The sequence below is a fragment of the Tachysurus fulvidraco genome, chromosome 4 (assembly GCF_022655615.1).
Source record: "Tachysurus fulvidraco isolate hzauxx_2018 chromosome 4, HZAU_PFXX_2.0, whole genome shotgun sequence".
Classification (NCBI taxonomy): Eukaryota; Metazoa; Chordata; class Actinopteri; order Siluriformes; family Bagridae; genus Tachysurus; species Tachysurus fulvidraco.
Window position 1 is genome coordinate 19,926,054 of NC_062521.1, and position 14,095 is coordinate 19,940,148.

The following is a 14,095-nucleotide window of genomic DNA, read 5'->3' on the forward strand; positions in this document are numbered from 1 at the left end:
ATAAATAAGTAAAGGTGTGCTCTATAGGATGCATCTTCTAAAAAAAAAACCCTATACGTCACGTGTATTTCATAAGCACTTCGCAGTTCTTGAAACCTTCATTGACATTCACGAAGAAGATATTCTCTGGGAAAAAAAGCCATCCAAAAGCGCACCCCCTTAAAGATTGACGCCCTCGCATCTGCTCATGGAACTGTGACAAACTTCCCCGCCGCCCACTTTCCTCTCTCGGCAGTCCAGATCGAAGCGGCTGTACAGAAAAAAAATAGGAGCGCTCCGTGGCTTGGTGTTCCGCCTGCCGCGTGCGCAACGCGGAGCGCTAATTGGCTGCAGCCGCGCCGCGCCGCCCCGTAATAACGCTGCTGTCCGTGTACAGCAGCAGCTGTAGCAGCGTCGCCTCCATGCCGCTCTCCGGCTGCACTTACGCTCTCACTCGGCTCTACCAGACTGCTGATGCGGACGCTCCATACACAGTCGCTTTCATGACTATAATATCAACGGCGGCGCAATGGCATCATCATCGTCATCCTCTTCATCATCATCATCATCATCATCATCATCACCGCGTCTCCCGGTCGCTCCGTAGTGCCGTCGCGCCTCGTCCGCTTTGGGACGAGCACAAGCCCGCCGGATGTTCACCGACGACTGGGATTCGATAGACTGGGAGGTCGGTCACTGCTGTGATTTGTGCTAAACGTATCAGGAAATATCGTGAGCACTTTAGTGTCTTTCTGTGACTGTTTCTTTGGTGAAATGGGTTGATGTGGAGGGATAAAGCACTGGTGCGTGTGCGTGGCATACAAAGCTGGCAGATGTGAGTTTGGTTTAGTTGTTGCTCTGGGCTCAGGTAGTGTGTTTGTGCCTGGAAGAAAGAGTGAGAGGGGGAAAGATGCGGGGTCTTGCCATACGTTTGTCATCACCTGAGCAAAAGTGATTCATTAGGGACACACTGGTTAAATGGAAATATCCTGTAATGTCGTGAGCGTCTCTCTCTCTCTCTCTCTCTCTCTCTCTCTCTCTCTCTCTCTCTCTCTCTCTCTCACACACACACACACAAACACAAACTATATATAATGATTTTTTTTTAGTGTGGGTCTTTTGTGCGTGACCGTGTTTGCTTTGCGCGCTTGTAAGAGCACGATATATATATATATATATATATATATATATATATATATATATATATATATATATATATATATATAGAGAGAGAGAGAGAGAGAGAGAGAGAGAGAGAGAGAGTGTGTGTGTGTGTGTGTGTGTGTGTGTGTGTGTGTGCGCGAGAGAGAAAGAGAGCGAGCGCCCGCGCGCGCGCGCGTGCAGGATAGTGCGCTTGCTAATGCAGTCACCACACCCGCAGTCCTTCCTCTGCGCAGTGCATGAGAAAAAAGACCCCTTTAAACGGATTTGCGACATCACGCTGTTTTTTATTTAGTATTGTGGTGAATGTGGAATGTTTTTTTTGTCTCTGCAATGAACTGCCGAACCTGTTGCTCAGCTCAGCATCATCTCGTCCGTTCAAGGGCTTTTCCCCTCGTGTTCGGATGAACAGCGTTTAGATGTTGTATCTTGGGCTTTAGTTCGGTAAAAGTGATACATCTTATAATCCAATCCTTAGTGTGAATAGAGTTTAGCCTACGTCTTACATGATAAAGATTATTTTAATAGGCTGGGGCTAAAAACGCTGCATATCTATCCAATATTTATAGAGCTGAGTTACTATTCTCTCTCTCTCTTTTTTAAATTGAATCAGAGCATTGTTTTACCTTTCACTGCCTTTTTATATGGTATATTACTCTTTATATGTTTTTTCTCATAATGAATGATCTTTTTAAAAACATTGAATTATGTATGATCCCTTGATGTAAGATGATAGAAGAAATGCCATATGACACAGTTACCTGTTTCCTGTTTCAATTTCCTGGCTGAAAGTTATACTTCTTTTTATTATCTGGCTTCTATTACATTTGTTATAATCCTTAGTCTTAAACATGCATGATACACACAGAGACAAGGACACACACACACACACACACACACACACACACACACACACACACACACACACACACACACACACACACACACATATGTATCCTAGTGATAAAAGCAGCACATTTATTATAAAATCTACAGTTTCACATACTGTGAGAGAGATGGTTAAATAGAAGTACTGTCAAACTACAATCCTGGTTGGGGGCGTGTGTGGAGGTGGATGAGGACACTTTTTTTTTTTTTTGATGGTCAAGAGCAGAGGCTGTTCTTGTGCTGTCTGTTTACAATTGGCTGTGTCCTTCACCTTGACTACTCCTGCCACAAAACCCATGCGCTAGCCACATAGCCCCCATCTGCTGATCACAGCTGATAGGAAATTGCTTATTGATTTAAAAATTCTAGTAGCAACAGGCGGTATTGGCAAGTGTATAATGTGATGGAGGAGGTAGATATCTGTGGGTGAGAGTCAGCTGAATTTTGCATTTGACCATTATTTTGTTCCAGCTCAGGTTACTAAGGAGTTTGTGTTATTTTCAAGGTTTTTTTTATTTGTTTGATGAGTCACACACTATTGAGTTTGAGGGTGTCTATAATGATTTACACTCTGCTTTTTCTTAAGATTAAAACATTAAAGCTGATTAAAAAATAATACTATATGTATAACATTTAATTGACTAATTTCTACTGCATAATCACCATTTTAAGTAGGCATTTGACTCAGGATATGATTTAGCTTAAGGGGGTAGGGTTTATTTTTTATGGGAAGCTCATCTCAGACCACCATTTATCTACTTATTCAGCACCATGGACAGCTACAGCAGCTACTTTCCAACTAACTCACTAATCATACACACACAAAATAATAATTGTGAGGCAATTAAAATGAGCAAGAACAATTTGGTTGGCAAGGACTCCTACTATTTCTCATCACTTCAACCTTAACCCGTTTAACTTTCCATATGAATTGGCTTATGCCAATTTATAACGATGAGAGCACGCTGGCTTGAATGTGTTTTTCTGGCAATGCAGCAGTAATGCTGGGGTGGAGCAAAAGGCTGAGTCACACTTCTCAAGAATTGTCTCTCTCCATCATCATGACAAGCCCTCAGTCTCACTCCTGCTTATTTGTTTCAGCACCTTGTCTTTACATAGCAACATAAGAGCTTTGCTTTTAGAGCAGCAGACATCATCCTTGCTCTTGGAGGGCCCTGGGTCCAGCAGTTTGGTAATTTCCTTGCTTGAAAACATCTGGTAATTAACTGGTAAATGAAAGCATGTGTGTTTAAGCTGGATAATAATTAAACTCTTGTAGACCCTGGATTTCCCACACCAGAATTATACAATTACGGTTTTAAGGTAGCCTACATGTTTTTATAGGAAATGTTGAAAAATTTGCAGCACAGGTTGGTAGTTATTTTGGGTAGAAGTGGCCCTGAGTGAAATGGATGGATGTATGGATGGATAAATAAAGGAATAAACACAGGAATGAACAAAGCCTTAATTCATATAGATAAAGCACCAATATTAATTAAGCACTGAAAAGCAGACTATCAAAATGAATGTGTGGATTGTGATTTAGCATATGAATCTAAGCCTTGAGTTCATGACCAATTGTTTTTGACTAGCCCAGATGTGTTTTTTCTGTTCAAGATTCCACATCAGGGTCACTGTTTTACTCTATGATGCCTTTAGTATGCAAATTAATCTATTACTCAATTAAATAACTAATGAGTTGTTAAAGATACACATCTGTGTATCTACACATCACAAGTTGCCACTGAATCATATTACTGACGGTATATTTTATAACATGGTTAATGTAAACACAGTGCAGAGTATCAATTTACAGTACAATGTAGCCACACTCTGACCAGATCTGACTTTAAACAAGCGTAGAAAAAACTGATGCATAAGGATAATTGTCAGTGCAGTTTGTTTGTTTTCTAAGCAGAACTGACTGTTAGTCAACTGTAAGTCATTAAGGCCATTGTCATTTTTAGCAGGCAGAGACAGCATAGAGTCAACAGGTGGATCCTAATGTGATACATCAAGAGACACAGTCACAGATTACACAATCTCTCATCTCTTGGTTTGTGTTTTGTTCCTATCTCTGCCACCTGGCATTAGTTTCTAACACTGTATGTGTTCTGTGTTAGATAATTAAGCAATATCATGTGAGCAAGAGTTGTGGTTGTACTGAATATTGGCTGAGCTTTGATTCATCTACAGGTGTTCACAGCTGTGCCAGGATTCAATATAAGTGCTCAGTTACGTGTGTGTGGTAAAACATTGCTTTTGTACAACAGTTTTATATATCATATATTTATTTATGCTTCCCAAACAGAAATAGCTGGCTAGCTAGCTCACAATGATTTGATTTCATGTTTTATGTCAGAAGTTTTATTCATGAAAAAAGTATGGTTTGTCATGTCTGCTGTTGATGTCTACAGTACTATGGGTTTCAATGGGACTATTGCTAGAAGTGGAATTTTACACAGTAAAATCTGACAAGTGGAGTGACACAAACAATGAATCAAGTTAAGATGAATTATCCCAGTGTGCTATAACAAATGGAACAAGTCTTGGAATGCCATTTGTCCAATCATGTTAGTGGACCTGAACTAACTGTTGCGTAGCACTGATTATTTTTTACCTGGCTGTTTGTCTATGTACTGTATTTCCTGGCTGTGTCTTTGTGTCTTTGTCAAGTCACATTAAATGGTATTGTGTATTTCTAAGCCTTAGTCATTTGTTATGTAGTTAGTTTGTTTCCTGACTGTGACCTGTTTATAATTACTGCTTAAATTCTATTCAGTATCTCTGGTGTCTAGCTCATTGCTATCACCAGATTTTTTTGGAGTGTCTTCTGCTGTTGATGAGCTCTTTCGTCTTTGCGGCATTGCGGGTGAGGTTGATAACAGAGCACCATGCTGAAAAGCTTTGGATTTCCTCCCTGTATACCTATTCATCATTGTTGCTGATCAGGCCAGCCACAGTGGTATCATCTGCATACTTGATAAAGATGTTGGATTTGCAGGGTAACACAGTCATGGGTGAACAGATGAGGGTTGAGGATGTGATGTGAATGATGTCATTACCCAGCCTAACAGACTATGGTCTATTATTTATATATATATATATATCTCGTGAGTCATGTTGTGTTCTCTTTGACTATTAGTTCGATAGATTCAAGTGAGTCTGAAACCAGACCAACATTGCAGGACTCCCAGGAATGATTTAAACCACAGCAAATGTGCATAATTATACTATATGAGCTTTTAGATGAAAATATTACCTCAAAATAAAAGCACAGTATTGCTTAAAGCTTAGATAAAATTAATGTGATGTCAGGATCAACTTCAATTTATTTAAAAGTTAATTTTTATTTGAAATTAAAATTTGAAAGAACAGAGAAAGCAATCAAAATATCTGAAACAGAGAGAAAATCAATTAGTGGCACTTGAACACCATTTGTCTATATCAAATTAGTGGCCTGGAACTAACTGTTGTATAATGATCAATATAAACTAATGCCTTAATCTTCTAAACTTGTCAGTGAGGCTGAATGTTGCTTCAGAAAGCAGTAAAAGGGTTTCATTTATTATCATAATTTAGTAACATGATGTAATTTAATGCATGCTAATTGCTTTGGACTTATTTTTAGTCATAGATGAAAAATGCCCTGGCTAAGGCATGTTATTATTATTATTATTATTATTATTATTATTATTATTATTATTATTATTATTATAGTACAGTTCTGCTGAATTCTCTATTCTGACTATCCAGAAGGTGACGTTCTATAACCGCAGGTTTGTTGATAGTTCTGTGAGTTTTTTTATTTGTTGTCATTTTTTACACTGGAACTTGTATCATGTAATGTGTTCTCTCAATCAGTGTGGAATGGATGACATGGATGAAGCTTGCAGTAAAAAAGATGTTTATTAGCAATTTTAGGAGGCTCCAGTGTCAGTGCTGTGTCACAGTCTGATATAAAGCTTTAACAAGAATTTACATACAGATTTGAAGTTACTTGGTATCATGAAACGCTGGGTTTATTTCTCTTCAAGAGTGAGAGAGAAATAAGAAGGTTGTAAGAGAACAACACTTCATGGCTGCGGTGACACAAGTGGTAATATTAGCCCCATGAATTTTATGTGAACCTACTGTATTTGTTCTCTTACACTCTAATTGCCATGACAAGTTTAGGATATTGAACTGAAGTTTAACATTTTGAATAAAAATAATATGAGTTTGTAATAATAAAATGAAACTTAATCCATTGTCTTGACTGCTTGGAAGTTTACTTAAGGTTTTAAAGCAGTAGGTGTAGACATCAACATTAAATGTAACTATAAAGAAAGAAAATGTAATACTTGCCGTTTCTTAATGAATAAAAGTTGCAGTGTTTGGTTTTATTTGTTAAATTGCTCGGCAGTAAGAAGAAACACTTAGGACATGCATCTTGTGCCACAGCACATCAGAACCCATTACTGATTATTTTCTTGTCAGAAGCATGTCCCATAGTGTTGTTGTTTGAAACAACATGCATCTATTAATTTGAAGTTTTATAAAGGAGTAAAAGAACATAAATTATGTTCGTTCTGAAATCTGAAAGTCTAATCATCTTAATTCACTGTAAGAACAAATTAAAGAAGGGATTTGTTTTTATTTGTCATTATGAAATTATTTATATTCAGAGCTTGAACAATACTTCTTCTTACTAATGAACTATCAACACTAATTTTTACAGCTTCTGAATTCTTTATTTATTATTTTTAACAAATGCCCTAAGTAGAGTTAGTTAGGGAACATTAATGTAAGGTGTTGTAGTTTATCTTGTAATAAATAATCGAAGAGCAGCATACAGCTCCAAGACATGCTTCCTTCTGTTGTAATGCTCCTGATTATTTTGCATGCAATAAAACAGGACCTAATTAGCGTTGTTTAGTCCCACCGGACAGGTTGGAGGACAGTTCGAATCACTGGCAAAGCGCTAATTTCTTGCTCAGGGAACAAATTTTAGTTCAAATTATAGTTCCATGATCTGGATGTATGCCAATAATTAGTCTTTTGATGCAGATAGATTTACAGTTTAATACCTTCCTCAAAAATGGTCTTACTCCATGGATTGAGTTATTTAATGCTCTATAAATGGCATCCGGTGTAAAACCTGCATCAAATTCAAAAATGCGGGACGACTGATTCGCTATGGCGACCGCAAACTGGTGAGCTCAGTGTACACATACAAACATGCCTGCACAACCTCACACTTCACTTTACTTGGCACATATAATTTCTGCTGTTATTTTCCCCTCAGATAATGTATTCGAACTGATTTCCTCCCCCTGTTTTGCTTAAGATTGCATTGCTTTAACCTATTATTATTTAAAAGCATAAAGCTTCTTTGGTAAATAGCTTACATATTAACATACCCAGGCCTTTTTCGAAATTGTGTGTGTGTGTGTGTGTGTGTGTGTGTGTGTGTGTGTGTGTATGCGACAGAGAGGAGAAAAAGGCTTTGTGGGTATATTTCTGCAGCTACTCTTATCTTTTAATAGGTGTCATCCATCAGGGGGATGCAATTATAAACCCTGTATTAGAAAGCTAATGACAGATTTTCCAGCAGGCACAAAACCGTGTAAGAAAGGAAATTCTGTTTTCCTCCTCATCTTGTATAAGGTATTTTTTGTTGTTGCTGCCAAAATACAAGTCAAATGTTCCCATCGGTTCTAGCATTAATAGTACAGTGGGTAGAAATGTAGTGTTTTGTGAATGTAAGCCAGCTTTCACGACATAGTCATTTGTTCGTCGTGGTTGCGTTTGTAGGTTTAGGTGACTGGTAGGGACATGCTGCTATTTGTTGTAACAGAGGTACATGCTTACAATTTTGTAACAGTTGCTTTGAATTTGGTTTAGGAAGCGGACGTGGCTACTACAGCTAGTAGCTCTCCAAACGGTTACATTCATATGAAATAACAAAACAAAATCCAACTACTTCATCCTCACTGGAACAAATACATATTTTAATGGAGATCAGATCGTGTTGAATTCAGCAAGTTATGCAACAGGAACATTTCACAATGTATTATCTCTGTGCTCCACTGAGGATGATGTTTGATATAGCAAGTGAAGTCTGTTTTAGAAAGTATGTGGGGTTTTTTCCTCTAAAAGCTAATTAGCAAACAAATGTCACATGCACTGCAGCCGACTTTGAAATGCTGCCCATGGAGAACAGGTGCATGTAAATGGGAAATTCTGTCTAATGTAGTATTCTGATAATATAATTGATTTGAGTCCCATAATGTGTGCCACCTCACAGCTCCTCCGCTGCCTGTATGTTGTTTTTCATGGTTTCTCCATCTCTGTCTTGGTTTTTCTGAAGGTTCTCCAGATTCCTGACACCAGTTAGGCATCTGAATGTTCTCCAGATTCCTAACAGGTGTCAAAAACACACCAGGAGATGGACTGGTGGTTATAAATTCATTGAGGTGTGAATGAGTGTGTGAATATGTGTTTATTTAGCACTGTGATGGACTCCTGCCCATCCACAATGTCTTCCCTGCTCATGTCAGGTGTTCAGTTCAATTCAATTTACCTGTAAAAAGCCCTTCTAACAATTTATGTTGTCTCAAAACAGCTTTACAGAAGTATAGAATACAGAATAAAAATTTTAAAGTTCAAAATAAATTTACAATTTTCTCTAACATTTATCCATAATCAACAAATCGACAAGATCGGCAACTGTGGCAAGAAATGTACTCAGAAATGTACCTCATCCCCATTTGGGTGACACTTGACAGAAATTAATGTCAATGTAACTTAAGTACTTTCTGTTCCCTGGACAAACCCCTGGTCCACCACAAACGTGATAAGAAAACGTTCTTCCTGAAGATGAATAAATGAATAAGAGAAGGTGTTAAAATGTATTAGAATACCCTTAGTGTTTGCACATTCATTCAAATTCACACTATTTGGGTTGTATGAAGACATGATGGGTAAAGGTAGGGTAGGGAACTGATCATGTGTGGGACTTATTATTGTTTTTTTTATTCAGAAAGTATCACAGGGCATCTGGTTGAGACTAATTGTGCGCATTGGGACTGCTTTCCCGCAGACACAACATGTGGGAGGGTTTCTTCTTTCATACAGGCATGATATGACAAAGATTTAGACAAAGATCACATAATATAAAGCAGCTTTACTGAACCTTTTTGCATTTGCAACCCACTTGTAAGAATAACAATATCTTGCACTCCCTCACCCCCACTCCAGATATTACATGGATAAAGATTATTATAGAATATTAGAAAACAACTGCAATGTTTCGAGGCAGTCCGGTGACTGAGTAGGACTGAGACAAAGACAAGGACACAATGGAGCTGTCTAAACTGTCTTTCTCTTTACATGAAATCGCTCCATGTCTAATCAGCAGTCCAGCTATGATGACTATAAAAAACAAATTGCTAAGCCCAGGTGACCTCTTCTAATCAGCAGTTAATTAGTTCTATCATGTTGTCGGTAAGTGGAGCCATTTAGCGTTCATTTTATACACTGTTTCAAAATAAAAGTGTGCCCGTGACCCCCTGCTACCGCTGGTTAAGATCCCCCAGGGGTCACGACACATGGGTTAAGAACCATCGCTATAAAGCTTTTACAGGATTTATTTTTCACAATATGACAGGCTGACATTCATGCTGTTTTTCTGCTTTTTCCCCCCCGGTGTTTCAGTGTCTCCAATGACTTAGTGGTAGGGCTCAGGTAGATTTTTTTTTATTACAAAAAAACTAATATACTAAATATAATATAATATATATAATATAAAATATAAAAATTATATATATATATATATATATATATATATATATATATATATAAACCCTAAAATACCCATTTAATATACTCATATTGCTCTAAACGATGTCACTCATGCCTTTTATATGATCGTTATATGTTATATCACATTTCGAAAATATTGCGGTGCATTGTGGATTGGGTGGCAGTCGAAGGCAGGGGCCTCGGCAACCCAATCCCCGGACACGTAATCTGGCTCTAGGGACATGGAATGTCACCTCGCTGGGGGGGGAAGAGCCTGAGCTGGTGCGGGAGGCTGAGAGATACCGACTAGAGATAGTTGGGCTCGCCTCCACGCACAGCTTGGGCTCTGGAACCCAACTCCTCGAGAGAAGCTGGACTCTCTACTACTCTGGAGTAGCCTGCGGTGAGAGGAGGCGGGATGGTGTGGGCTTGCTCATAGCCCCCCAGTACAGTCACCATGTGTTGGAGTTCACCCCGGTGAACGAGAGGGTCCTTTCCCGGTGCCTTCGGGTCGGGGATAGGTCTCTCACAGTTATTTGTGCTTATGGGCCAAATGGCAGTGTAGAGTTCCCGACCTTCTTGGTGTCTCTGGGAGGGGTGCTGGGTCGTTCTAGTGGGGAACTTCAACGCTCACATGGGCAGCAACAGTGACACCTGGAGGGGTGTGATTGGGAGGAACGGCCCCCCTGATCTGAACCCGAGTGGTATTCTGTTTTTGGACTTCTGTGTTAGTCACAGTTTGTCCATAACGAACACCAAGTCAAAGCATAAGGGTGTCCATCAGTACACGTGGCACCAGGACACCCTAGATCGGAGGTCGATGATCGACTTTGTGGTTGATTCATCTGGCCTCCGGCCGTATGTCTTGGACACTCGGGCAAAGAGAGGGGCGGAGCTGTCAACTGATCACCACCTGGTGGTGAGTTGCATCCGATGGTGGGGGAGGAAGTTGGACAGGCTTGGCAGACCCAAACGCACTGTGAGGGTCTGCTGGGAATGTTTGGCAGAGTCTCCGGTCAGAGAGATCTTCAAATCCCACCTCCGGCAGAGCTTCAACCAGATCCCGAGGGAGATTGGAGACATTGAGTCCGAGTGGACCATATTCTCCACCTCCATTGTCGACGCGGCTGCTTGGAGCTGTGGCCGTAAGGTCTCCGGTGCCTGTCGTGGCGGCAATCCCCGTACCCAGTGGTGGACCCCGGAAGTAAGGGATGCTGTCAAGCTGAAGAAGGAGTCCTATCAAGCCTTGTTGGCTCGGGGGACTCCGGAGGCAGCTCATAGGTACCGGAGGGCCAAGCGCGAAAACTCGGGTCTGGGAGGAGTTTGGTGAGGCCATGGAGAAGGACTATCGGTTGGCCTCGAAGAAATTCTGGCAAACCGTCTGGCGCCTCAGGAGGGGGAAGCAGTGCCCTGCACACACTGTTTACAGTGGAAGTGGGAATCTGCTGACTTCGACTGGGGACATTCTCGGACGGTGGAAGGAGTACTTTGAAGATCTCCTCAACCCCACTGACATGTCTTCCACTGAGGAAGCAGAGGGTTTCGTCCCGGTCGTGGAACACTGGACCATCTCTATACCCTCTCCAGGTTGCTGGAGGGTCCATGGGAGTTTGCCCAACCTGTCCACATGTGCTTTGTGGATTTGGAGAAGGCATTCGTCTGTGTCACCTGTGGGGGGTGCTCTGGGAGTATGGAGTCCGGGGCCCTCTGCTAAGGGCTGTCCGGTCCCTATATGACCAGAGCAGGAGTTTGGTTTGCATAGCCGGCAGTAAGTCAGACTTGTTCCCAGTGCATGTTGGACTCCGACAGGGCTGCCCTTTGTCACCGGTCCTGTTCATTATTTATATGGACAGGATTTCTAGGCGCAGTCAGGGGCCAGAGGGAGTCCGTTTTGGGGAACACAGGATTTCATCTCTGCTTTTTGCAGATGATGTTGGCTTCCTCAAATCAGGACCTTCAGTGTGCACTGGGACGGTTTGCAGCCGAGTGTGAAGCGGCAGGGATGAGAATCAGAACCTCCAAGTCATTGGCCATGGTTCTCAGCCGGAAAAGGCGGATCGGTGTATCTTCTGCAGTGATGCAGTCGATATACCGGTCTGTTGTGGTGAAGAAAGAGCTGAGACGCAAGGTGAAGCTCTCTATTTACCAGTCGATCTACGTTCCTACCCTCACCTATGTTCATGAGCTTTGGGTCATGACCGAAAGAACGAAATGAGTTTCCTCCGTAGGGTGGCTGGGCTCTCCCTTAGAGATAGGGTGAGGAGCTCGGTCACTCGGGAGGAGCTCAGAGTAGAGCCGCTGCTCCTCCACATCGAGAGGAGTCAGCTGAGGTTGCTCGGGCATCTGTTTTGGATGCCTCCTGAACGCCTCCCTGGGGAGGTGTTCTGGGCATGTCCAACCGGGAGGAGGCCCCAGGGAAGACCTAGGACTGGCTGGAGGGGCTCTCGGCTGGCCTGGGAACGCCTCGGTATTCCCCCGGAAGAGCTGGAGGAAGTGTCTGGGGAGAGGGAAGTCTGGGCATACCTGCTTAGTCTGCTTAGGTAGAAGATGGATGGATGGATGGATGGATGGATGGATGGATGGATGGATGGATGGATGGATGGATGGATGGACATTTCGAAAATAATTATATCCTCTGATTACAAGCTGCTGCTGCTGATATGGTGTAAGAACGTTGTCCTAATTTTTATATTAACACCGTATTCACTGTTTATTTTTGCAGACACGAAATAAAAATCTGAATGGAATTAGATGGATTTTATACTGTAATTGTTTCACAACTGATCTACACATTTTGATGCCTGTTGTATATCATAGAAATGTCTTCAAGTACCATGATACGATGATGTTATATCTCCCACCACTATATATAGATACAGATAGGGGAGGTACATTAAATGCCTACCTTATACGTATGAATTGATTCTGGTTTACGTGAGTTCCTGTGATAATTGATAGTGATGGTGTGCTTACTAAATATTAAAATGCTGATATAAGTAAGCATAGTTTAGGTAGAGTTGTCGAGAGCACGTTTTTGTGTGATGATAACTTCAGTTAAATATTCAGGCTGCATGCCAGGCCTTGGTGATGACTTGCATTGTGAAAGATGACTCAGAACGAATAGCCGAATGTCAAACGTTCCTCTGTTCGTAAATGCCTCCTTAGAGAAAATGATGTTGAAAGTTGACTCAGGCGTGACAAAAGAATCAGATTTCAAAATGAAATCTACTGTCACTGATGTGTTGTGTGGCTTGTTATATGCTTTAAAATAACCAAATGCCGAAGGAAACTGCTATGTTACAGTGACAAAAATGTGCCAACCACAATTACCTGCCTCAGACAAAACACGTTACCGACCATGATGACAGAAACCAGCAGGTGCACAGTTGCCATTTATGCACGACTGCTACATCAAACTAATATTCTTATTGTGTGTGTATCTATGTGTACTGTATAAATACGTATATATGTATACACACACACACACACACACACACACACACACACACACACACACACACACACACACACACATATATATATATATATAAAATTATATTTTATTTTTTATTATTATTATTTATATTTTTTTAAATCTACCAGCAATTTTAATTAAAAAAAATGATAGAATTCTTAAAGAATATTTAGGATATGAATAGATTCCCCTGCCTTTAAATAGTATTTGTTGAACAAAATAAGATCTTGAACATTTTTTTTACAGTATTGAGTTCTACACAATGGAAATCTTCACAGTAGGGAAAATATGAAAGGAGTATTAAGAGTTATGAATGAGCATGCTGATCCACCTTGGGTATTTTCCAGCATTTCAGTTATGTTGATGAATAAGGGCTGTGTTGTTGTAACCATTACACTGTTTCATTTATCATTTTATCATATCTTGTTGAATATCTGAGAGACAAGTATTTTTTTGTTATCACTTATAACAAAGATAAAGTCATTGCCTTACAAGTATATTCCTCTCTCTCTCTCTCTCTCTCTCTCTCTCTCTCCCTTTTTCTCTTCTCTTCTCTCTCTCTCTCTGTCTCTCTCTGTCTCTCTCTGTCTGTCTCTCTCTCTCTCTCTCTCTCTCTCTCATTATATGCAGCTTGTCATTTAACTGAGAAAACAGAAAGTTTAAACTTTGTGCCGGAAAACTTTACAAAGCGCTGACACATGAGACTCATTCTGTAAATGTCTGTAAATAAATTCCTCCTATTTCTCCTAAAATAAACTTTACCACATCAACCATCAAATTGAAAGTCTGTTTCAATCTTTATATGGA

General features: G+C 40.6%; 1 protein-coding gene across 3 annotated transcripts in view; it reads left to right on the forward strand.

The window, feature by feature from the left end:
• Window positions 1-14,095, forward strand: part of LOC113661016 (adhesion G protein-coupled receptor A1) — a 191,052-nt gene that overhangs the window by 134,006 nt on the left and 42,951 nt on the right. The window contains exon 1 of one of the 3 annotated variants that reach the window (XM_027174916.2): window positions 135-667. The exons of the other annotated variants lie outside the window; for them this stretch is intronic. Coding sequence (XP_027030717.1) covers window positions 632-667 — 36 coding nt within the window. The 5' untranslated portion in view covers window positions 135-631. Of the gene's footprint in view, window positions 1-134; window positions 668-14,095 lie in introns of those variants that run through there. 3 annotated transcript variants of the gene reach the window in all.